At 42.1% G+C, this 26,502-nt stretch overlaps 1 protein-coding gene across 7 annotated transcripts in view; it reads left to right on the top strand.

Annotated features, from left to right (window-relative positions):
- The window catches only part of LOC117773450 (arf-GAP with Rho-GAP domain, ANK repeat and PH domain-containing protein 1-like), a 47,820-nt gene extending 35,715 nt beyond the window's left edge, over positions 1–12,105 (top strand). For 4 of the 7 annotated variants that reach the window (XM_034605407.1, XM_034605408.1, XM_034605409.1 and 1 more), the window contains 8 exons: positions 82–227; positions 323–405; positions 1,102–1,161; positions 5,098–5,161; positions 5,946–6,104; positions 8,104–8,141; positions 9,851–11,527; positions 11,559–12,105. In XM_034605407.1, the coding sequence (XP_034461298.1) occupies positions 82–227; positions 323–405; positions 1,102–1,161; positions 5,098–5,161; positions 5,946–6,104; positions 8,104–8,124 (533 nt within the window). In that variant the 3' untranslated portion in view covers positions 8,125–8,141; positions 9,851–11,527; positions 11,559–12,105. The remainder of the gene's footprint in view (positions 1–81; positions 228–322; positions 406–1,101; positions 1,162–5,097; positions 5,162–5,945; positions 6,105–8,103; positions 8,142–9,850; positions 11,528–11,558) is intronic. The other 3 variants (XM_034605410.1, XM_034605413.1, XM_034605411.1) reach the window with 3 other exon arrangements.
- The last annotated feature ends 14,397 nt before the right edge of the window (positions 12,106–26,502 follow it).

Below are 26,502 nucleotides of genomic sequence, written 5' to 3'. Positions count from 1 at the left end.
ACACAATCTGCCAACAAAGAAAAAATCTCTCTGAATCGTTTGGCTTCCTCATAACTTCATTCTTATTAATCTGCCCTCCAGCAAGTAAAGTGGACGCATCCAAACACGGGATGATGAAATTCAGAGAGGAGCGAAGCATCCTGGGATTGGGACTGACCTCTGGAAGTTTCCATGACCGATATTTCATCCTCAACTCCAACTCGCTCAGGATGTACAAGGAAGTCCGGGTAAGACTGACGAGAAGTGCAAACTCGTTCACTTTCTCTGCTTTTGGAGTCGTAGACTTATTGACTCTGTCCCCTTCACTCTCTCCGACTGTCAGAGTAACCGCCCAGAACGTGACTGGCCTGTGAAGAATCTCAAGGTTTACTTAGGCATCAAGAAGAAAGTCCGTCCTCCCACTTGGTGAGTATTGTACATGCAGTGCAGGGTACATGTTTCCAGAATGTCACGGATGTCCTGATACTGAGTGGCAATGCAACAGGTGGCTGCTCAGAATGGCGAGTGCTGGATACTGTACCAGAGGGAAGACAGAAAAAATGAAACACTATCTAATCGACAATGATCTATAACTCACTTCTCTCTTTAGTACTTGTGTTTGTGTCTGTGACTATTGAGAAGATACACCTTTAAATTTGAATAAAATAAAAAATATCTGTCTCTTAAGCTTATATAAGAGTGATGAGTTGTTACTGTGAATGTACTATATAAAACTACTGGTAATAAACTATAGTTATGTAGGAGCAAATATACTTTTATTAGGCTTCGGTTGAGTCAAAAGTACATTTATCAAGAGAATTAATTTACAAACTTTAGCAAATATGTGTTTTTAATTGACTTAAACATTATACACACAATCTACGCAAATTGAGAGCCAATTTTGTAACACCACTAAATCTTCAGCATAATTTTGAAGGATAATAAATTGCTGAACTTAAATCTTCTAATTTTGGAGAAATGTGATTATCTGTAGTAAATAGCTCATGGGGGCATGTAAAGACAGTGACCACTAGGGGGCAGATTATGTCCAAGAATGATGAGCACTGTTACAGCTGAACTGCTGTTGAACTAATTTCTGTCTCTTCATCTGTCTGTTTCCAGTTGGGGCCTAACAGTGGTGTGTGAGAGTGTGAAACAAGAGAGGCCGGAGAGGCAGCAGTGGTGAGTACCTGTCCGGTAGCTGTATTTTCAGGATGTTCATCTTTTATACACGATACATGGCTGCTCGCCCACAGCCCTCGCAGCTCAGTCCTGCTCACACTGTCAGATTTAACAAGCATACATGGTTTATTCTAATGCTCAGTTTCCTGTAACTCGACCTCAGCTCAAGACATATTTGTTAAAATTATTAGAGATTGTATGAGATGACTTTATTAGTTTGGACCTGTTTGTGGCTCACTTAAAGATACACTCTGCTTTGTCCGTATGCATGTGTGTGTTTGTGTATTTATAATCATCTCTCCATTCTTGTCATGTCCTATTCTAAGGCTCTACTTCAATCTCAGATCTCAGTGCATTCTCTAAAGTGCATGGTGCATGTGTATTTAGGGGAAGATTCAAATGGATTGTTCTTAATCTGTAATGATTAATATTGATGATGATTAATGTCTTGTGTCTTGTCTCGTGTGTTTTGGATGTAGCATATAATAAATAGATTAGAGTGCCATCAATCATTCCCTTTAAAAGTCAGGTGTGTTTTTTTTTTTGGCATATGTAGATTCACATTACTGTCTTCACAGTGCACCTGCTTTAGATAACAGGGAAATGCTGCACCAGTGCATTTGCAAATTAAATGTGGCCGCTGGACATGAAAATGTAAACTGTGCTGAGATGGACGACATAAAAATTTCCCAAAAGTGAAGTCAAAGTGTCGGAATTGCCCCCCCTGGTGGCTGGCTGCAGTTTAGTTCATAAATCCCGCTTCCTCCATGTTAGTGGATGGGACATGGACAAAACTAAAAAGTCAAAGACAAACACATTTTTCTCAACGATCGTGTCTGTTTTTACTTTTAGTTTTTTATCACGCTGATGTTTGTTCAAGTATTCATATTTCTTGTAAGTTTGGTTTTCTTTAGTCATTTGATGCTATAAAAAATGGGGGAAACTTCATGGTTGACAGCTGAGACTGACTCAGGATTGGTCCAGCACATGTATCGGTGGGACTTCGGTACTGGGGCTCCATGGCAGCATTCGTACGTGGAATATTTGGCTTCATTTCTGGATCGATGGAGGAAGTGGAAACATGTCATCCATATTTTAAATACAGTCTATTGTCTGAAACCAGCCGTTTGCACCACCACGCTTGTGTAAGACAAGCGTAAGCTAACGTTCTGCAGTTTTACCTTATACTATAATACAACATTCCTGTAGCTTTACATCTCTCTGCAGAAGTATGCAGCCTTTAGTGCAAAGTTATTCAGTTGCTCTGACATTCCTGATGTCCTTGTGTTCAGCAGGCAGTGGCATTTTTCTCTTGATGACAGTGTGATAGCATCTTTGATGTACATGTAAACATGGCCAGTGTTGGATAAAGCTGGCAGTTATCTCTGTAGGTGGAAAAAAAAAGGTCAGATCACGGTGTGAGAGTTTGGAGGAGGACGCATAGAAAGGGTCATTTCCACCCAGGAGGGAAAAAAACAGGCCCCCCCCCCCCCCCGCAGTCACGTCTCTATGCTCCACCACGTGTGTCCACATATACATCCCTCTGTGTGTATATGTGTACACCCATTGCTCATGTGTTCATGTTACATTAGGCACTACAGTGTCAACAGCATTAGACATCAGCACAGTTGAAACAGTAGTGATGTTTTCGTCAGGCTGTGGGCAGTATCATCTCCTAGTTATACTCACATTGTCACATCCCTCACAGCAAAAAAAAAAAGCTACCTGAGAGAGGGAGCGCGTGTGGAGGAAAGATAAAGGAGGAAGGGGGAGAAAGTGGAAGGTAGAGTCAAAGTGTCACACTGAAGAGGAGATACTGTATACCAAGTCAGAAATTTACATTTTTTGCAACTAAAAGAAAAGTTAGGGAGAGTGGTGAAAGATAAGAAAGAAAATGAAAACATGAAGAAGTAAATGGATGAGGAGGTGCCAGGTTGCAGACACTACTGAACTTATCTCCAAACCTTACTTCACCCTCTTACTTCTATTCCAGCAAAGCACTTAGCACCCATTCATTTCACCAGTTTGTGGCACTATTTCTTCAGCACACTCTTGTGATCACTGCTTTTAAGCTCAAAGAGAACTGATTCATTTTGATTATGTTAATTACATTTTATTCTGTAGTTTCATTCAAATCCATAGTAATAAATGAACAGAAAAAAATATTCTGCAGTTGATGATGATCTACAATGGCATATAAAGTAAATGTATTATTTCTACTCAGGAGGCCTTTTAAACCAAAATGACAAAAAAATCATTCCCCTTGATGACCTGTCAATCTTGACATCCCCTCTGAGCCATTCGTCCATCCTGAATGAGAGAGTGGTGTGCGTGCAGATAGAGAATGTGTGTGTGCAGGTGAGCATCCTATAGTTAATGCTGCTAACTGAATCACAGGATCTGCAGTTTATTTTTAAAAGTTGAAATTGGATGGCACCATCAGCAGCACTGCGAAAATCCTACTAGCGATGGTGACAGTAACAACATCCGTAAAGTTTGTACCATCTTCGGCATGCAGGCGGGATTCAGCATGAACTCATGGATACTGCTTTTTCTGAGCATGTTCCCCCAACAAGCAGACTGTTCTACATCGCAAGGACGTGGTCCCTCACACCTACACCACCAACTGATCATCTCCAAACAGGAAACATCTGGAGATCCCCTCCCAAGTAACATTCACCCCGAGTTATGTTGCAAAAGAAGATTCTAGTTGGATGAGAAGGTGGATACCTGGATAAAATGGAATCTTTATAAAAATATAAAGAGAAAATATCAAAGAAGAGAAAAATATAATTTGAAATGTCACATTTATGATGGAGTCCTGCAGTTTCCTGTACCTCTTGCACATGTGCTCTGAGGACATTTTGACTTTGTGCGAACATTTTGACTGGTCCTCACAAATTCAAAGAGTTTTTTTTAGGGTTAAGATTTGGTTGTAGGGTTAGGGTTAGGTTAGGGTTAGGCATGTAGTTGTCAAGTCAGAAGGTCAGCGGTTCGATCCCAGTCTCCCCCATCTGCGTGCTGAAGTGTCAGAAGGTCAAGATACTGAACCACGACTGGCCCGTCATTTTTCTAGAGCTAGAAAAAGTGCTGCACATAGATGCACTTTATGAATGTGTGTGTGAATGGGTGAATGGCAAACTGTACTGTAAAGCGCTTTGGGTGGTCATCAATATTAGAAAAGCTTTATATAAATACAGACTATTTACCCTTTACAAGTGTGTGTGTGTGTGTGTGTGTGTGTGTGTGTGTGTGTGTGTGTGTGTGTGTGTGTGTGTGTGTGTGTGTGTGTGTGTGTGTGTGTGTGTGTGTGTGTGTGTGTGTGTGTGTGTGTGTGTGTGTGTGTGTGAGAACTGTCCTCATTGTATTTAAATGTCTCTCTGTGTTGTTTGCATCAGAGTTTTGTTGTGTCTCGGTGGATTGCTCTTGAGTAAGAGTTGAATCTGTGGTCATAACAATTACGAATAAAGCTTATTTATTCGGCACCACAGCATCACTGATGACTCTTGGGGCTGTGTGACTGCAACCTGAGTGGCAGGAAATATTCACGTACACATACAGAAATGAGAGAGACACAGACGCACTTCACGGACAGGGAACACTAGAGGTTCTCATCAATATTTCTTTCTGTTGAGTATTTAAGTTAGGAATCACACTCCATGTTTATGCTTCTGGCGCTACTACACAGCGTCATAGGAGAGTGTGTCACTTTCAGTTTTTCACACTTTCACCCCTCTCCCCTTTAACAAAAATGTACCAAAGTTACCCTCTGAGCCTTGTCTTCTCTCCACACACACACACACACACACACACACACACACACACACACACACACACACACACACACACACACACACACACACACACACACACACCCTACCTCCTGATTTTTATCATGCTGTCCCCCTCTCTTCATCACGCTCTATTTATTTGCAGGTATCTCTGTTGTGACACCCAGACAGAAATGAGGGAGTGGTTCGCTACTTTTCTCAGTATTCAGGTGTGATCTTATGCACATACACACACACACACTTTTCTATAAACTATTCTTAATGTCTGTCACCTGGACGGATTACCTGCGAAGTCAGAGCAACGTTTTATGACAGTTAGCTGGAAAAGACCTTGTTTAGGCGGAGGGAGAGGAAACAGAAGCGGGGAAGCTAGCTGGACTACGCGCTAGTCTAAAGGCTAACCCGTACAGACCAGCACTCCCGAGTCTGTTCCTCACCAACTCCACATCTCTCACAAAAGATCAGAATGAGAATTACGATACATTACCTCACCGCTGTGCATCCGGCAAACAGCTGTGTAATGGTGTGGTTTGAAATTCCAGCCAACTTTAAGCCCCCGTACATTTAGTGACTTAGTATTGTCTATTCCTTTACCTGTATAAATGTATTTAATACTCAATGGTTATGTTAAATCAGTTCTAATATTGTTAGACGATTGTCTTTACTGACTTGTTTTCATATGAATATGTTGAATGTTTTGCCACAGTGGAAACACGACTGCTTTTGCCCACAGAGGCGCCACAATCAACGAAAGTGAAAAGTTCCTTGTAGGACCTTTTTAAGAAAATGATCCAATAGTTTTAGAAGTGGTCTTAAGGATTACACACTATTCAATATAATATATTAATGCCATTAGGTCATTTGTCATCAGAGAAATGTTTAAAATCTTTTTTAATCCTGTTGATACTCATTTTTTTGCTCCTGTTTGTTTCTTTTTTATGAAATACCCTCCCCTCATCTTTCCCTCTGTCCTTGTCCACTCCTCATTTAAAGTACGATGGCAACGTGTGGCCTCAGGACGGACTCAAGCTGACGCGGGTGAGCCGCGTGTTGCCGGACACGCGTCATGGTAACGTGTCACTGATACCGCTGCGTGGCAGTGAGAATGAGATGCGGAACAGCGTAGCAGCTTTCAGCCAAGACGCGCTTGCTGTGAGTTACTGACCAATCACTGGGAATAATCTAGGAAAAACCCTTCAGCTGAATTTAAAGCTGTGGGCTTATCGGAGACATTCATGCTGAACAGGTGGTCCACACCCTCAACCTTGATCCTCAGAAGAGCAGAACCAATTGGCGCTCATCTTGTACAAACTGTGTAACATGTTTATCACCTTTGATTATTGCAGACATAAGATGGTGCACGAGGAGCTCTGCACATTTTCTTTTTCTTATTCTCTCCTGCCAAAAAGAGACAGATGTTGAGGGTTGCACCTGTGCAGGATCAATACTCTGTTCAATGATTCATCCATGATTTAATCATTATGACAGGATCTGGGTTCTTGAACAATTTTGACCAAAAATAGACTACAGGGCTCTTTCCTTCATGAAACACGTGTGTGTTTTCAGGAGCCTGGATCCCAGGGCCAGAAAATAAATTATTATTTGAGTCAAGGTCTATAAATGTCTAAGAATCCAGATGATGTGGAGAGGAGCAGACAGCAGCATCTTCATATTGTAGGAGGTTTGGACTGAGAACTAACAAGACAGAATTATTCTGGTGACGCTCTGGCTTCAAAGGAAACTACAGAAAAACAAACCCAACACATTTGAAAAAACTGAATTTGGCTGCAAACAGCGTTGCAGCTAAATCCAATACAATTTAGGTAAATGTTGACCATGTCTTCAAACTGAAAAAAAACACACAAAATGCCTCCATACTGTTCTTGTGTTGTCATCCAAGTGTCTGTAAGCCCCGACATTCAAAATTGACTCGAAACGGCGTCATTTAAACCAAAATTTAGGGTTCTCACGAGAACTTGTGAGTATCGCGAGAACTTGGATGACACCACAGGAGCACTATAGAGTCTTTTTCATTTTTTTTCCTGTTGTTTTTTAACGTTTGAAGTGGTCGCCCAGTTACTTCAATTGTATTGGATTTGACTGAAACGCTGTTTACCCCTGAAACTCATCTTTTGGGGGAACTATCCCTTTAACACAGCTCCACAGCACTGCTGCCATATCAGCTCACAGAGTTGTATGCTCAGCAAAGATTAGACATCATCACTGTGGGTTTGTTGGACAATATTTGAAGCACACTGACATAAAACCAGACCTGTTCAACAACATCAATATCACCCACTCCATCTGTTCTTATATTTTCATTGAGAATTGAGTGCAGCCATCCAGAATAATTCACTCAGCGTTTCGTCTCGGCCCTATGAGACCAAATATCCACAATCTGATGTGCAGTTGTCTCCTCCTGCTGTTTGCAGTCATCACATACCTCTCATTAGTTTGTTGCAGAATGCAGCAACACATAAGACAGTCAACTCAAGTCTGCTGTTACATCCACCGGCGTCAAGGAGATCCCAGGGTCGGCGTGTTGCTGCCTTCCAGATATTTTGTGTTGATTAACATCTCATCAATGCATTGACTTGATAAAATGTCTTTGTTGCCAGTGTGAGAGGAGGTGTGATTGCTTTGGTGATGGGATGGCAGCAGAGGCTGGATGTACGCAGGATGTTTGTGTTTGGGTGAAGGAGGTGGAGGAGGGATTCACTGCATATTCACTCCACGTAGAGGATGTCAAATTCTCTATGTGGAGTACACGTACATGGTACACTGACCATGTGTCAGTGTGTGTCTGTCTGCATTAGACTCACTGACAGCTCACATAAGACCTGTCCGTCTGTGTGTGTGTGTGTGTGTGTGTGTGAGTGAAAGGGAGGATGTTTGACTTATTATCTCCCTCTTGTCTTGAATGTTGATATTACTTGATGTGTACATCTGTTTTTCTCACACTGTAACACTTCTCCTTCACACTTTTTTTCTAGAAGATCAACATTTTTAAGTAGCCCATCGTAGTCAGAGTAAAGTCACTGTTCAGATCATCTTGTATCATTAATGAAATCCGGTTTATTCTTCTTCTGTCCTCAGTCCATCACTGTCTCCAGCTCCTTGTGTCATAACCCCTCTGTTGTTTATCTTTCAGCTCTTTAGAGATGTTCGATAATCTTTGCTGCAAGAAAGGTGAGACAGTTTCACACTCGGGTTAGTTATAATGTGGATAATGAGGGGAAAGATGCATCCCAACACTCAAAACTGTATCAAATATATTTGAAGACCAGGCTTCGAATGCATGCAGCAACACATGAGGCCACCTAACAACACGTGATTCACCTGAGTGCAGGACACCTGTCAATCAGCTTGGCCCGCGTGACTACAGGCATCCAGGGAATTGTAGTCTCAGTTTGGATGAACTACAAATTAAAGACAGTGTCCACAGATACAACCAAGAAGCACTCAGCACCTCACATCAAAACTAGTATAGCACTCAGTGGAGCACATACCTCTGCCAAAGCCCCACAGTCCCTTTAAATTCAATCATACATATCACTCCTCTAAACATTATTTTTTCATTAATATTTCTGATTACATTTTTGAGAAGTCCACCACTACACTAAATTGAATCAAAATGGGAGCAGTAGTTTATGCGTAATCCTGCTCAGAAAGAAACAGTAAACATAACATAACACATTTCAACGTATACGTAAATATTATCTATGTACAACAGAATGGAAAGCAATAGAGATAAATACTGTGTCAACATCCGGCATCATAAAACATAAAGCAGAGTCTACGATAAGAAAACCCTCATATCTTCAGCCAATCCTGATACTGGATGAGCGCTGAGTTTTTTACTTAGAAGGTGGATAGCACATAAAGTATTTTCTGATTAAATACATTTTGGTTCTTGTGTGGTTAATAGTCTGAGTTGATGTAAATATGTTTTTGATGATAAAACTAATACTTGTGGCTGTGAGTATGTTACAGTGGATCAGAACTTACTCTGTTTTCTCTCTGTAATTTCTCTCAATTTTTTACTATTATAGCTCCAGCTGTTAAAATCTGCTGTCCTCTTGGATAATAAATTCAGTAATGACACAATCAATCAAGTGTGTAAATGAACAAAGCGTTGATTTCCACCTGAATAAAATGTGTCTCTCAGCTGACAGTCATGTAAATCTTACTGCAGCTTATGACTGGAGTGAAAAGCTCAGACTCTAGCTAATGACTCTGTGACTGTTCAATTTTGCTGGAATGACTATTAAATTAGTCCAACAGAAAATCAATCATTTTCTATGATGAATTGAACATTTCAGTTATTTATTAAGCTTCTCAAATGTGATATTTATTGTGATACATCTCAAATTTCATATGTTTGGGTTTTGCACTGTTTCCTTTGCCTCCGAGGTACGTCATTTATTTAGCATTTTTCATTAATTTCCTACATTTACTTACTAAATAATGAATGAAAATAATAATAAACTAATTAATAAATAATAGAAGTATTTAGAAGCAGCCCTAATATTAAATGAGCCTGTACTATAATTCCAGGCTTCACTGAAATTGACATATCGCAGAGTTTAAGTGGAAGATCAGAGGTGATGGGTTGATATATTTGTCGGACTGTGTATTTGCCGTGTATCTGCTCTCTTGACCGCTGCTCATTGAGTCCACGTCATATCGGCAGCCTCATGTCTGGTTGCCATGGCTCCGAGACATTTTGAGCTGGATCCCTAGATGCTGCTGCGAAGTGGATTTTTAGGGTTTAAGGATAAAAAGCAACATGTTTGTTTCACCAAGTAGATTTAAAAAAGCATGTAAAGTATTTATGAAAGAAAAAGTTGTAAACCCTGAATTTAATCACTGTCCATCTGGATGTTTGTTCTTTAAAGGGCAGATGGTCGGCCTCATCACGAACTTTAAACATCCCAATTACATCATCGTTCTGTGACTGTACAGAGCAGTAATGGACTCGCACACTGGGTCGGGATTACGGCCTCGGACCTCCGTCTGCTCCTCGTCTGCTGGAAATTAAACGGACCAAAAACAGTGTGGACGACAGGATCATGTGTAAAATAGAACCCACACTGGTTTCAAGAATTGAACTTGATGTATAGTAGAAGCAGCTGTGGCATTAAAGTGACAGTTTGACGGACAACAATCGCTCTGAAGGTTTGCTGAATCAGCTCGACGTGGAGCAAGTCTGCACTCAATGTTTCCACTGGTCAGTGTCAGGAAATCACTGAAATGTTTTACAGGACAGTGTAAGCGCCTTAGTCGGGTTATTGTAGGCACAAGCATTGAGTGCTTAGTTTTTAAATAGAAAATACAAGTTTATAGACCATAGACACATTTCTAATTCTGTGACATTTTAGCTCTTTCTGTGTCACTGCTCGACGAGCTGTTGGCATCACCCTGCAGCTCAACAGCTGAAACAAATGCTATTGTAAGTAAATCTGATGACTTGATATCTGACAGCTGATTGGTCTGAGACTGGGCCTGAGAGAAAGCTGAGAAATAGGTGATAACTCAGTGTCTGTTCTGCCGCAGAGCAAAAGCCTTCGTCAGGCTTACACTGAATATGTGCTTGTGTCGATTTGTCCATGTGTGAATATGTGTATTTGTGAGGGGTGAACGAAAGAGAAGCATGTGCTGTAAAAAACATTATTTTGTAAAGATTAAAGTAAGAAAGTCACAGATGAGAGCTAAACATTTTTTAAACATGAGCTAAAACAAGAGAAGTGTACTTTGATCCACGTTGTCCCTTATTCTCTATTCAAATAAAGTGCACCTTATGTAAGAAACATTTCAAAACATATTTACTTATCAAAGCCATGTTTTTTGCCCCGGCCTGATCAGATCAGAATTTTGTCTGTACCGTTGCAGAGCTCTGTGTCCTTCTGTGTGCAGGTCCTGTTCTAAAGCAATCCTCGGTGGCAGTGTACAGAACTTGTGCAGTTTTGATATTAACCAGCGGTTTTATTAAGGTTTAGGTTATAAATCAATCACAATCAATCAACATATGATAGTTTTTTAAACGACACAACCGTGCACAAAGGACAAGAAGCAAATTAGTCAATCATTCTTTTTACTTGGGCCTAAACTTGTATATATATTATTTTTTCTAAAGCATTAACCTGCCCACAGTTGCCTTACGAGATGCTTCGAATGTTTCCCCCCCTCGCTCCCTTGTGTTGTTGCCTGGATGCCACCTGTAGCGTCTCCTAGTTGTGAAGATCTTTTATTTATTTGGACAGCAGAGGCTGGACTGTAGATTGTTGTTTTGCTGAGGCGTCTGTTCTGCTAAATGTCAGTTTTAAACACCTTTTTATAATGACAGTGCCTGTGATAATGTGTATATACAGTACAGATTATTTGTGTATGTGTTAATAGGCGTCGTCAAGCTCGGACCTCGGGAGAAGAAGACTCCAGTCCACTTGTGAATGAACCGTTTTAATGTCCTGTTACAAGATCCGGTTGCAATATCTTGTCTAATCTGCTTCATTTATCTGAGGCTTCTGCATAGACGTACACACACTCTGAAGTTACAGCGCCACCACCAGGTTTTCGTTTTGAGGATGTGATGTGAACTCAACTCAGTTTTTCTGTATTCTCCCTCTGAATGGTACTAATCAGCCATCTCATCTTGTTTGCATTGAACGACCCTTTGTCTATGCAGGTCGACAGCCATTGGCCGGAGGCATTATGTTTTTGTGTTGTCCGCCCCGTTCTAGTGAGTGAGGTGTCTCAAGAGCGCCTCGATGGAATCTCTTCAAATTTGATACGAACATTCACTTGGCCTGAAAAATGAAGTGATTTGTTTTCAGCAGCCAAAGGTCAAAGGTCACGGTGACGTCATGAATCTGGTATTAGGAAGTACGCAGACTGAAATTGAACTGGTTGGCGCAGGCATAAAAAATGCAGGGCGGGGATTCTAGTCATGGGAAGTTCAGTTTGTGCAAAGAATTTTATTTTGATCATTTGAACATGTCTGTTTTAAAACAATAAAGTCTAAAGGTCCTGCAGGTGGAGGTGAATACTTTAGATGTGCAGGGTTTATCCTCAGTTTCCGTTTTTCTAATTCTGTAACTCTGAATTTTAGTGATTTTGCATATTAAGAATCTAATAAACACGTTCAGATAGTTAACGTGTGTGTCGTGTCGTTTCCTTTTAAGAAAAAAAAAACCGTGTTTCACCACAAGGTTGTTGCCCTTTCAGCTCTGACCCTCCTTCATGCTAATCCACTCGTTTTTTTCTCATGTGCTTTTATGAAATGAATGTGCGCACACTGTCAAAGTCTAATCTGTCCTACAGGGCACCGCACCAAACGTGTACACAACACATCACACGTGTGCATAATGTAAACACAAATACATAGGGACAGAAACTTCCATAAGGCCTGCGGGTTTCATGGTAATGTCATGCTGCACTACAGCCATAAAGTAGAAGTCTATAGATGTGCTTCAAGGAAGTATGTGTGTGTGTGGGTGGGTGGGGTACAGTGATCATAGGGAGAGCCCTGAGGAAGTTTCCTGTGTGTTTGTGTGTGTGTGTGTGTGTGTGTGTGTATGAGTCACGGTGGTCCACCAGCTCTATGTTCGTTCTTCTAAGCACATCTGACACATCAGGGTCACTCTGTACCTCGAGACACACACCGACAGCGCCCCGTGAGGGACTCACACACAGGAGACCTTCACTATACTGTTCACACACGCACAGGAGACCCACCGGGAGGGACACACACACACAAATATACACACAGGAGGATGCTTAAACATACACACACTAACATGGCCTTTACTATATAGGTCATAGCAGCGGTTGCATAAAGCAGAGGGGTGAGGATGAGGATGAAAGGGCCACAAATGGAAGACGAAGATAAAGTCAAAACTGGGGAAACGAGCTCGAGGGGCTGGGCCTGCAGGGCGGCAGCTGCCAGGACCTGCCAGCCCACCTGCCAGCTCCCAGAAATAATATGCAAATTCAACCAAAGCTCAGCGGGGCCACAAGTCCCGAGACAGACAAACAATAGGAGGGACAACAGCAGCCACGGCTATGGCAGAAATCTGGCCATCCACCTGTGGGAGCCCGAGTTCTTCATCTCCACTCAGAGCCCGCAGCCTTGAGTGCAGCGTGAGGGAGTGACACGTAAATTGGATTTCACTGCGCGCTGCACTGCATCGTCAGACGGGAAAGCTGCTTCCTTCATGTGAAGTTCGGCCTTAACTGAGTCAGCTCCAGGAAGCCAGTGTGAGTCCATAATGACACACTCACTGTGGTCATTGTTTGCACACAGACACAGAACGAAGTCCTGAAGCACACCAACAAAACCCTGACGCACCAACACCCACACAGCCCATGTGTCACCTTTCATAAATTCTTGTTATAATGGTCAAGTTATAATGACACAACAGATGTAAAATTCATTCATTATGTATAGTATAATGGTTTATGTAATACCTAATATGGTTAGTTGCCTGTACAATGTAATGATCGTCATTGTTACAACATTAACAGAGCACCCACTCAAAAAGGACACAAACTAGAGTGGCTCTCAGTAGAGCGCTGTTGGTCAGTGGGGTTTTTCTTCTTTAGTTCCTTTTGGCCGGTCTATCTTCTATTTATCTTTTATTGAAGCAGGTGAGTGTTTTTAGTCATAAAAGCATCTTATCTTTGGCTGCTACTCTCTGACTCTTAATTATGTTCGACCACTTTGAGACAAGCAGCATGTCCAGCAAGGCCCAACAGTTACGCGTGATTCAAATTAACGATTGCCTAGTTCTTATAGTAGAAAAATGAAAGGAGACAAGGAAGTGTTCTGACTGAGAACCTAAATGATACATTTGTCTTTCAGTTAACGAAAGTGAAAGAAAAAGAAAATGTCCTGACTTTGCCCCTTGATCTGCAGCTGCACTAAAATGTGAAAGGTTGTACTCAGGCCCAGGCTTCACCCCATCAAAAAGTCTGGTGGAAGTGAGTAGTTTACGATTAAACCAACAAAAACATCAACAAAACAGACAACTAGAAAGGCTCTTTCTTAAGTTTTCTTAGCCCGTGTCTCATCCTTCAATTAGATTGGGTGGAAATAAATTCAATAGTTTTCGTGTTATCCTGCTGACAAATAGATTTTTAAAAAACGACAGACAGGAGTGAAAACACAAACCTCCTTGTTGGAAATAATTAACTTAGTTACTTCAAATTGATGTTGATGATGTGACTGTGTAAGAACAAGACTGAGGATATTTTTCAGGTGTATTTCCAGCAGATACAGGTATCGTGGATAATCAGTCAACAGAGGGTATCGTGGCTCCGTTTTAATGAAACCATAAAACTGAAATTCATTTGCAATTCAACTCAGCAGTTGGTGAACCACGCAAGATTTTCCCAAACGTATCTTGAGACACAGATTTACCCAAATCCAAATCAGGCCTCAGTGAATCTGACAAAAAAGTTTTGCACTGCGATTAGATATAAAAGCAGTTGTGGCCGATAACTCCCCACAAATCCCTGAGTTTCCCTCAGACTACAGAGGAGTAGATGAGCTTTTTCTTTTTGAACACAGTGAGTAAGGAATGAAGGAGGAAAAGTCACTTAATGATGTTGTTGTTCTATGTGATGCGGTTCTGTCCTGTTTGAATCCTCATCTGATACAAATACATGTGCTTATACAGAGGAATGTTAATGTTTAAGATATATGCACAGTTTACAATAGAATGTATATGTATATATGTATATCAAGAGAACTGATACCTATTAGCGGTAGAGCCTCTACGGAGGCATGTGCCATTCTAGTTTGTACAGTCACTTTTATGGTGGCTGTTGTGTGTGTGTCTGTTTATGTCTCTCGTTGATAAACACTGTACTTGTGTGCAAAAGAGGGCACCATAGATTAAGCTTGATTTGAAACCCCCCCCCCCCACACACACACACGCACATCCTTACCCCACTCTCCAGGGGCACCGCACAGAGCGTACTGACCAGCTGCATCTCCATCTGGTGGGAGACTGTCGGTCTCAGACCGGACGTCCCTGCAGAAATTGGTCGGGACAGCTGAAGAGATCATCGGGACTTCACTCCCATCATTCCATGACATTTCTATCAAACAGCGTCTGACCACGACCATCAACCTTTTCGTCATGGACTGTACGCCCCTCTGCCTTCCGGTCAAAGATGTCACAGCATGAGGAGCAGAACTGTCAGGTTCTGCAAGAGCTTCTTCCTCCAAAACTCCTCAACTCCATTTAACTCACCCACCCCCTTCTACACATACACACACACACACACATGCGTACAATATAATATATTCTTTCATTTATTATTACTATTTTTAACTTTACACCTACTTAGGGAACCACAACGTTCTACTTAACGTTCGTGAGATAGATGTAATGAATACAATGTGACAAAATGTTTGGATTGTCTAAACACTGCTCGTTCTTAATGTTCTGCAGCTTTAACCCCTCAGATCACATGTACCTGTCACCCACTGTGTCCCTCAGTGCCCTCGTCTACGTTCGCCTGCAGTGGGACACGTCACTCCACATTTGGATAATCACTCCTCCACCTGCCACAACCTGCCAACACCTTCTAATCCACCACTGATGAGCTTTTCACACATTTTACACATGGAACTGACTGTGCAGTTCATATTCCTCACATATTTTCCCTTTGCCTTTTCTTGGTCAGACACAAAATCCTTTTAGCCTCAGAAACCCTGATCTTTCTGCTTTGTTGTCAAGGAAACCAGCCAAGCGAGCGCTGATCACATCAAAGGTGTTGATCCTTGCCGCGGTTTGACTGTACAAAGCTTTTCTGTCAGACGCCGTGCTGCATTTCATTTGATGTTCTTCAGTGGGGCTGAGCTCGCCGTGTCCAGCTGCATTAGGAGGCTCACACTGAAGCGGCACGAGCCTTTTCCCTCCCGGTGTCTGACATGTCAGGAGCAGGCGGTGATATAAGCATCTGTCAGGCAGATTGAAGAGGTGTGAAGAGATGCATGCAGGTGAGAGGCAGGGAAGTGTACGTCGGCCTTCTGCCAAGTGTTTCAAGATAAGATAAGATAACATGAATTGATTCCATGAATAACATTGTCATTGAAGTTAATGAGACGAGAGGTTAAAGAGTCGGTGGCAGCTTTGTAGTTGAATCACATGTAAAATCTCCTCTGCAGGCATTAATTTACATAAACAAGTGAAGTTGTGATGGTAGAGTGTGCTCATGTGGTTATTATACCCACTGACTGTTGGATAAAACATGCTGTATCGATTTCCTGCACTGTTTTTCCATTGAGTCTGAGCTCTGGCAACATTTTCACCTGAATTAAAGATTTGTTGAACGTCTCATACCACACAGCGAGAGCAGAGTTCATCTCCAGAGTCGTCGTAGCGACTGAGCAGAGTGCAGAAGCAAAATGAGGAAAGCCATGTTTACATGAGACCTTAATTCGTTTAATGCAGGAAAACATCTATCAGCTCCTTCAGGTCTGCAGCCGTATTGATTTGAATGTAACATGTTTACCCCGTTAAACAAACAGGAGGCCTGCAGCCAATCCAGACTGGACTGTTAAAGTGAAGATTCAAATGAAATGTCAACGGAAAGGAAAATATTCATGAAGGTGATTGTAATTCTGGTTCTATTAAAGTTACTCCCACCGACAAATGTTATTTCTTTCTCTCAGGAGAGTTGAGCATGTTGAGGTTTCTGGTTCAGTGCGGTATCAGCTTGTCAGAGAAGAGCCGCTGATGCTACACGCTGCAACACTCACTGTCTGATCATATCTGCCTCTGACAGTGCAAATATTATGTTCCAAATTTCAAACGGGTAATGTAACTGGTTTACATAAACGTGCTTGCCTACTTTCCACCACACCTTATCATCAAAGCTTGAGTTGACTGAGAGTTACAGACACGTAAACATGCGTCTAAGGCTCCAAGTGTAGAAGTGAATCAGGGACATTGGCCACCAGGACCCCAGCTTGACCTTGACTGAATGATAACTTTAGCTCGACACATTGAAAACATCAGGATGTGGAGCCTGTGTTTGTTCATGTAAAAACTAAAAGACTACGGGCGGCTGTGAATCAGGAGGTAGAACGGATCGTCCACTAACCAGAAGGTTGGTGGTTTGATCCCTGGCTCATCCAGTTTCGGCTGTGTCCAGGCAAATTGTCCTTGGGCACTTAACCCTAAACTGTTTTGGGTATAGCTGTGTATAAAGGGCTTCATGAATTGTGTGTAAATGGGTGAATTTACACACAATTCATTTACAAATACAGAAAAAAAACACAAGCAACAAAAAGTATTTTTTATTTCTTAGAATGACGTAAATTTGAACATCTATTCAATTACAACTAGAATGACACTCAGTAAAGCGCTTACCTCAAGACTCAACAGTCTCCTTGAATTCAATCTATCTGCACCAATTTTCTCACACTCATAGATATTAGTTGCCAGAACTAAGAATAATAGGATTTTTTATATAACAGAATGGAGAATTGTGTAAAAATGTGTTTGTTTTAGTACAACATTCACAATCAGATACTGTGTCTGGTTCTCAGAAAAAGTTGTTTCCAATAATCGTCAAGTTTTTGAGCTGCAGCACTGAACCTCTGCACAAGATAAACACACACACACTCTCCCTGTCTATCCTGCTCTCTGACCTTTATGCTGAAAAAGAACAAGCTCTCTCTGAGGGCTACAAGAAAACACACAGCTTCAGTGTAGAGGGCATGAATTAAGTAAATAAAGTGAATCCAGGCTGTTCTCCTCATCCAATTCTATACCCTCTGATGTTTTATCTTGGCTCCCAGGTGTGTGTGTGTGTGTGTGTTTGTGTGTGTGTTTGTGTGTAGTCATCCTTCTTATCCCTGAAGCCACTCCTGCAGGCTGCAGCTGCAAATGGAAACAGAGCTGGAGCGAAGTTGTGTGATCCAGAGGGAGTTCGATTGTATGCGGAGATACGGGGGAGCATCTCTCAGCTGGAAACACTTGATCTGAACAATTTCCTTTAATACATATCATTAACACCTCGACTTCAGTCACCTCCAGCTGACTGTATGGAAATGTACAGGGCCACTCACACACACACACACACAGATATTCACTTTTATCGCGCACACACACACACACAGTAATGTCTTACTCTATCATAATATATACATTCACAAACACACTCACACTTGCTGAGTCCCGCAGCACTTCTTCAGTCCTGCGAAAGCTGTCGTGCTTGGCTGCGTCTGCTACCACCCTCCAGCCCCTCCCTCTGAGCTTATCACCAATTACTGGTCCTCGAGAAAAAACAGGAAGAAAAAAAAAAAAAGATGGGAAAGAGGCCCTTCTCCTTGTCCCCATGGCAACCGCTCTCCTCTTCTCCTTTTTCTGCACAATCAATCAGACAACGACTGTCTCGCTGTCCTGCCCCGGCCGGGCTAAAGGGGAGAGGTGCAGCACAGAAAGCAAACACCACATCCAGAGGTTTGTTGTAGCAGCTATTTTAGTCTCTGTCAGTCCTCCATCTTTGTCTCATGTCTCACCTCTAACTGGCCAAACATACTTTAGAGCATGTGCAGCATGCTAATAAAATGAAAATAATAACTATTATATAATCACATATGATAATAATTATTATTTTATAATAATAATAGATAGTTAGATAATAATAGCAGTAAATATATTTGATTTCATCAGGCCTTTCTAAATACCCTACAATGCATCATGAATAAACACATAAATAATGAAAGCCACACGTTAGACTCAGATCAGGAGACACAAACACCTGTCAATACAACGTATGTGACACAAGTATAATTTAAATTAAAACCAAGGTTAGATTTAAGTTTCAAGTTTTAAAATCAAGAATCCAACGTCCCCGACATTTAGAGCCAGATTCGGTGCAGTAGCGATCGACCAATTGTGAGCCAGTCACAGCTCGGTCATGACGTTTCACTCTCTTATTTATGGCATCAAATGACGGAAAAATCTACATTTGAATGAACAAACACTGATGTCCTAAGAACTATCTTAAAGGACAGAAACAATATTATATATACAATATTAACAAATCAAAATATTTTCGATGTGTACTCTGACTTTTTAGTTTCCACTAACATGGAGGAGGTGGGCTTTATAACCTATGCTGCAGCCAGCCAGCAGGTGATCAAGACTCTTTGGTTTAGGGAGCAGTCTCCTCGTCCGTCTTTATATACAGTCTACATGCCATACTAATGATACATGAATACTTATGAAGTGGCCTCCTCATATTTTGACTGTTGCATCTTGCAATATTGAGTGTTTTAAGAGATGTCACCTGTCGAAGGTTAAATGTCTGTACTGGAGTGTTTAAGTTACTCAGCACAAAGACAAGAAACAGGTTGAAATGGCCAAAGGAAACAATACCAGCACGCAGAGTAAAAATTTAAGTGTAAATGCCATAAAAGTACAGTAAATTACAAAAAGATTATAAACATGAAAAGTTGTAATCGGTAAATGATTTGGTTTGTTTAAGATTAAGATTTGTTCCCAGGATTATTCAATTGCTTAATGGTCTTGAAAGTTAAATTAAATCAAATTCTGTGTCAAAATACAAAAAAATCACATCCTTCTCATCTGGCAAAAACAAAACAAAAACTAGAATGTCGGCTTGTTCCTGAAATGAACTTCTCCTTCAGTCTCACTGTTACTCAGTTCAAATCAGATCCGGATGAGCGATGGCTAATGGCATAAAATATAAATGCCTCTCGGCCTTTTTCTTCCATATGCTCGTCCCATTTCTGCCTCCGTCTTCCCCTCCACCAGTCTCCTTTTGTTAAACTCTTTTCCCACTTCCCACCTCGCCTTCGTCTTTTCTTTGACTTTATCTTTCAGCAGCTGATTTCTCACCAGCAGCCGACACAGAGAAATTGGAGAACATTTCGTGTCTGACACCCGACTTATCTCCCAGATACAATCACCGTGGAGGAACTAAGGAGGAGGAGGAAGAGGAGGAGGGGAAAGAGGCTGACTGGAGGGAGGAAGAGAAGAAAGGGGGAAAGGTGGAGAGAGAGAGAGAGAGAGAGAGAGAGAGAGAGAGAGAATGGAAAGGTGGAGAGGTATAAATGGGACAAGAAATGGTACTAGAGGCAGACGAGGAAGATGAAGATGGAAAAGGAAAGAATAGGTACAGAGGGGAAGGAGGAAGCATTGAATATGCGAAATGAATGCTTACTGAAAGAAAGGAGAGAAACTGGAGGTGATGAAGATAGGGACGTGAAAGGCGATGACTGTGGAGAGACAGGAAAGAGGGGGATGATAGATGAAGAGGAGAAGAAAAGAAGATAGGGCAGATAGGAAGCAGCATATCCAAACAATTTATTAAGATTCTGTCATCTCATAATCACCACTTATTTTTTCTTCCAAAGATGCTGAACACCGTGACCATCAGGAAACGCACTGGGCTGAGCTCAATGAAGGAGGGGCAGATGAGAGGAAGGGAGCGGAGATGGGAAGGATGGAGGAGGAGGAAGAAGGAGGAAGGAGAAAGGAGGAAGGGAGGGCCTGGGAGAAGAGTGCTATTAGTAGGTTAGTCAGTCTTGTAAAGACGCTGTGGGCGAGTGCACCACTAGCCACTGTGTGTGTGTGTGTGTGTGTGTGTGTGTGTGTGTGTGTGTGTGTGTGTGTGTGTGTGTGTGTGTGTGTGTGTGTGTGGGACAGGATGTGCACAGGCCAACAGGCTGAGGAATCTGCCTGTTAATCACTCTACAGTTTAATTAAAGTTGATTGGCCTGATGTGCCGCGGGGCAGATGATATCATCGTATCATATTGTAAAGGCAGCTGCGGCGGTGGCGTCGTGTGTGTGTGCTGGCAAACACACTTCTCTGCTGACACAGTGGCACAAATAAGCACGTTGACAGAGAGTATATATATATATTTTCTTTTATCTTCTTTTTTTCCTCCGTCTCCCTCGCTCACACAGACGATCACAGTGTTGCGTATAGATTTCCCTCCCAAGGTCTTAATCGCCTCCTCTCTCCAGGACGGCTGCTGTCATTACAAACCATTGTTGTGCAGACAAACTGTGTTGAAAATGAGCAAAATATGAGGAGGTACAAGACACATTTCAGAGACTCACTGAACTCCAGATATTCTCCTGAAATTATCCCGAGGGGCTGCGAGTGAGAACGCAAACAAAAATGAGTGAATTTGCGCGTCATGTGCTACCTCCTGCGTGTCCTGTACCCAGACACCACCCCTCACCTCAATGTCCTGGAAATATCCCTGTTGTTGTGAGAGCGACTGACCCGGACAATCTCCTGCGTTCTTCACATGTGAAAGACAAACTGTGCAAGAACTGGGTCCGGACATTTTTCCGCAGTTAATTTCTGAAAACAGCTTTAGTTTATTTCCATTTTATGTTTTTATATAACTAACCCTCATGAAAACACATACAATTCTAAATATGTTTATTTTAAGTTTTGGTGGGGGGCAGATAACATTTGAAAACATCAGTTTTAGACGTCTTGTGTAAACCAGGTATCTCCAAAAATGTCAGCCTTTAATGAGATGAGAAAAGTTATTCCTTCATCCATCATCTTTGCCATTTTATCCTTAAAGAGTCACAAGGGGGCTGGAGCCAATCCCCCTCAGAGACGGGGTTCACCCTGGATGGGTCGCCAGCGCATCACAGGGCCGACATACAGAGACAAACAACCATTTGAGCTCACATTCACACAAATAGCTAATGAACTTGGTTTAACTGTGGGAGGAAGCTGGAGTACCGTGAGGAAACCCACAGAAAATGTCCAGTCAGAAAGACCCCCAGCTGAACCGGGATGTGAAAGAGGAACCTTCTAACTGTGAGGTGACAGGGACGAGGAATACTCTATGTGGGTATAGGCATTTGATCTAAAGTTATGAAATGCTAAGCAACATTTCAAAGACTGAAAACACCCTGCTGAACAATACAGTGTTCATCTCAGGAGATAGATGATGATGATAAATGGCTGCGAGGGGATCTTGTGATGAACGTTCAGAGTATAAGCGTCCGTTTAAATGCTCACACACACAGGAATCTGTCTTCATCAGCAGGTCCAAAGTTAATAGAGAATGCAAAGTTCAAACTCCCTGCACACTGTTTATACAGAGTTTACACTGAGGGTGAAAGTAGACTGACACTCTCGCCGGTTCTTCTGCCCCGACCCTCAGGGCTTCATATTCTCCTCCTGCTCCCAGCTTCATGCATCCCTGAACACACACACACACACACACACACACACACACACACACACACATACACATTAAATGACATCAATAAAGTTTGGTTTGGTGGTGAAAAAAAAAATCTAAAGTGGGTCTGCACGGGAACAATAAATTGAACGCACCCTCAGAATCACATGTGATTGTTTAGGAAGTGAAGTTGCGCACGTTTCTCATGTCAGAGTCGCAGAATAACAAGTGTAGCTTGTTTTCTGTCCGGATCCTTAGAAAGAAACTGAGCTTCAGGAGACATGAAGACTTAGTTTGTCATTTTACTTCGGAGATTTTAGCAGAAAACAACTTCCTGTCAAAAACTCCAGGATATGAACCAGTGAACTCAGCAGAATATGACGTCAGCATCAGCAACAACAGGTATGAGACAAACACACTGGAACTGTGAGTGTGTGTGTGTGTGTGTGTGTGTTTTCTTGAGTTGAGCAGTATCACCATCTTAAGTATATACTGAACTGATATTAAGTGTGTGCACAAGTTATAATGGTTTGATCCAGAAGCAGCTGGGGACGTACATGAACTGACAAATACAGATTTAAGAGGCCGTGCAATCAGTTTCTGGTGTACGATCACTTTGGAGTCTTCAATTAACCTAACCCCAATCTGTATGTCTGTGGACTGTGGGAGGAAGCTGGGGTATCTGGAGAAAACCCACCCAGACACAAGCAGAACATGCAAACCCAGGCACAGTGCTAACCACCGTGCCAGCCACCATCTCGATTTTCCCATCTTATTATATATCCACATGCATACCTGCGTTTACGTAATATTATATCCAGCGATGAGGTGATAAAAATGTCTGAGCCCCAGAGCAGGCAGATAGAAAAAAAAGATGGTCACTCCAGAGACAAAGGAGGCCTTCATGCATCATGTGTCTGCGGTCAGGATCAGGCCTCTGAGCACAAAGCAGCACGGGTGCTGTTCAGGGAGCAAGAGAGCAAATAGAGACTGTGCAGATGATGTAGCCACAGGGCTGTGTGTGTGTGTGTGTGTGTGTGTGTGTGTGTGTGTGTGTGTGTGTGTGTGTGTGTGTGTGTGTGTAGTCCTGGGTTATGCCATCACAGTTACATAAGCTATTTGGGAAAAGGGCTAAACTCTGCACACAGTAAAGCGGGTGTGGGTGGGGGGGGGTTGTTTATCAAGAAAAATATATTTTCCAAAAACTGTAAATTACACAGATTGTATCCTAAATGAGACACACACACACACACACACACAGAAGAGGTGCAGTAATTCCGCAGTCTGTCACGACACAATTGTCCAAACTCCTGTCACGTTTTTGTGAGCAGAACTTTTGACATTGCACCATAATCCTCTTTTCTCTCTCTCCTCGTTTCTCTCTTTCTCGCAAAATCACCGCCGTCAGCCCTCTCTCCTTCAAACTGCATTATTTGTTTCGCTGCGTGTGTCTCAGCTGCGTGACTCCACACACGACACTACGACGTACGTTCCTGCGTGAAGCACCGGGGCCGCCGCTAAGTCGAGAGGAACCTATCAGCTCTCTCCAACAAATGCCACCATCTGCGTGAGAGTCTGTGTGTTTACGCATGTCGCTTTGCACTTAAGGGATAATCCCTGCTCCCATTATTTGATACAGATGATACTTGTGGAAACTCAAATTCTGTAATGAATTGGTTTTCTGGTGTTTACGTAAATGCAAACAAAGTAGGTTTAGCGGTAGATTTGGGCTCCGGTAACAGGAATTGCTTCCTAGAGCTTAGATAGGGCTGCGTTGTTTTTCCCTTAGTTTGGAGGCAGCCTGAGCTGTGTGTCAGATTAACAGCTACAACCCCTCAGATGAGACGCAGTGCAACTCAGGAGTTGTCCCCTGTCATGGCCGATATGAATCAAACGCAGCAGCACAGGTAAAGACTATGTTCAACATTTTGGGAAATAAACTTTCTTTCAGAGAGTTAATTGAAAAGTTAGATTAAAAATCGAATTTCTGTAAACAGACTGAAAACAGCTGCTTTCAGACAAGCATTGAACTTTACGTGAGGACGCAAATGTCTGAGTCAGTTGCTCCGAACATTTTAAGCAAAATTTGAATGCCAGACTCTTAGTAAAATAGGCATGGTGCTGACATTTCTAGCACGCAACGGAAGAGAAACAGGCGGAATACAAATATCTCGGGATGAAAAAGACACCTAGAAGATGTCAACTTGGAAAGACAACAAGATTCGAGAGCTTTTGACGATAAGGGCTGATGTAAACAAAAACAGAAACATTTCTGCAGTGGAATTTATACGTCATTTCCTGTCTCCTGCAGACTCTACGCAGGAGCCGCTCCTCACACCTGGACACTCTCAGTCCACCAAACTCACCTGGACAGTTTCCATTTGTTGTGAACACGTCTGACCAGGACATTCTCCTGCTGTGTTCCTATTATGAGGGTTTTTTGCTGAGGAGTAGTCACAGCATGTGTAGTAACTCCCTGTTTTCACTCTCATTGAGTATAGGAGAGTATAGAAGTATAGTAGTATAGAATAAGAATTAAAGACTGGATATAAAAAGATGGAAGAGATGATTGCTAAATCAGTGCCTCCTGGTGGTTGGCTGCATTGTATGTCATGAACTCGGCCTTCTCCATGTTGGTGGATGGGACATGGAAGTCAAAGTAAACAATTAGGTAGTTCTTATCACACCGATATATGTTCAAGTGTTCATTTAATTAGTCATTCGATGCTGTACAAACGGAATGAAAAGTTGAGAATGGCTTGTGATTGGTTGAGTGTGTGTATCAAGAAGAAGAAAGGTCCTCTGTGGTTCTAACATGTTCATTATACCACAGCAGCTGACTGAGCCACAGGTGATTTGAAATAAGAGCTAGACTGTGGATAGATGAGCTGGATCATGTTTCTGGGGAGCAGCCAGACAGGCCCGCCATGGCCCAAATGCATTGAGGCTTTTTTGTTGGAACACCTCTCATATCCCTGCAGGCGGAATGAAACAGAGTTAATATGGACCCAGTTCAAAACCTCCATCACAGACGCAGCTGCATCACACTGTGGCCAGGAGGTGGTCGCTGCTTTTCATTGGTGGCAGCCAAAGAGCTGAAGGAGGCGCTGACTGAAGACAGAGACCTTCCAAGCTCAGTTGGCGTAAATTCAGTGAAACTGACAGGCCAGAAAGGCTGCAGCTGATGCACAGCTATGGATGACGACTTCTGGGTCATTACATACCAGTGATGCTAAATGATGCAGGTTGTAAGTGAAGCATCAGTTAATACTTTTTAATAATAACCCTCACAGTCCCCTGGTCAAACACTATTTCTTTTGCACATTTTCTATTTCAATATAAACAGGGATATATATTTGGATATTTGCAATCAAAATATATAATAATAACAGTAATGATAATAAGCCAAATTTAAAGAGCACTTTTTAAAATCCACACGGCCTGTGAATGGTTGTTTTGACTGTATGTTGGCCTTGTGGCACGTTGGCGACCTGTCCAGGGTGCGGCCCGCCTCTCGACCAATGTCAGCAGGGATTGGTTCCAGGTCACCACAGTCAAACACATGTTGCTTGGGACCATTACAGTATTTAAATAGGGATAACGATCATACCAGTTTGCATTTTGCTAACAAGAGTATTGATATGTTGACGGACATGGTCACAAACCCATTGGTTCATGCTTAAACCTCATTTTAACAGTGGATGGTAGCACTTGTCGTGCTGGGATTGATAACTGATTAAACTGGAAAACATCAAATTGTCCCATTGTATTGATGGCAACATGGAGAATATGTAATAACTTCTGTTACTTGTTTACTTGTTTTTGCAAATCCAATCCCATTCATTTGGCTTCGTGACGTTCATCACATTAACAGCAAATGAATGAATGAGCAGAGTAACAAGGTTGTCAAAGAACCATCAAAAACATTTATTGAAAAACACTATTACACATGCAAAGCCCTCCACATACTGCTGCACATACAGGCAACGCGTGTGTGTGTGTGTGTGTGTGTGTGTGTGTGTGTGTGTGTGTGTGTGTGTGTGTGTGTGTGTGTGTGTGTGTGTGTACATGGCAGGGGTAGTGTGAATGTCAGGCGGTCTTTTTTAAGTTCATTAATGGAAAGATAAGCACAAACGTCTCATATGAATCCCTTTAATTCATGCTGTTAATTCAGCCAGCAGCCATCTGGCTCTTCCTGAAAAACACACACAAACACTCCCTCTGTTACTGTCTGTAAACATGCACGCACACACACACACACACACACAAGCACACACACACACACACACACACACACACACACGCACACACAAACTCAGTGGGAATGACAATCTGAGGGCATGCA

This window comes from Hippoglossus hippoglossus, chromosome 13, assembly GCF_009819705.1.
Source record: "Hippoglossus hippoglossus isolate fHipHip1 chromosome 13, fHipHip1.pri, whole genome shotgun sequence".
Taxonomy (NCBI): Eukaryota; Metazoa; Chordata; class Actinopteri; order Pleuronectiformes; family Pleuronectidae; genus Hippoglossus; species Hippoglossus hippoglossus.
Note: the sequence above shows the minus strand (reverse complement) of the source record. Positions and strands in the feature narration are given on the sequence as shown.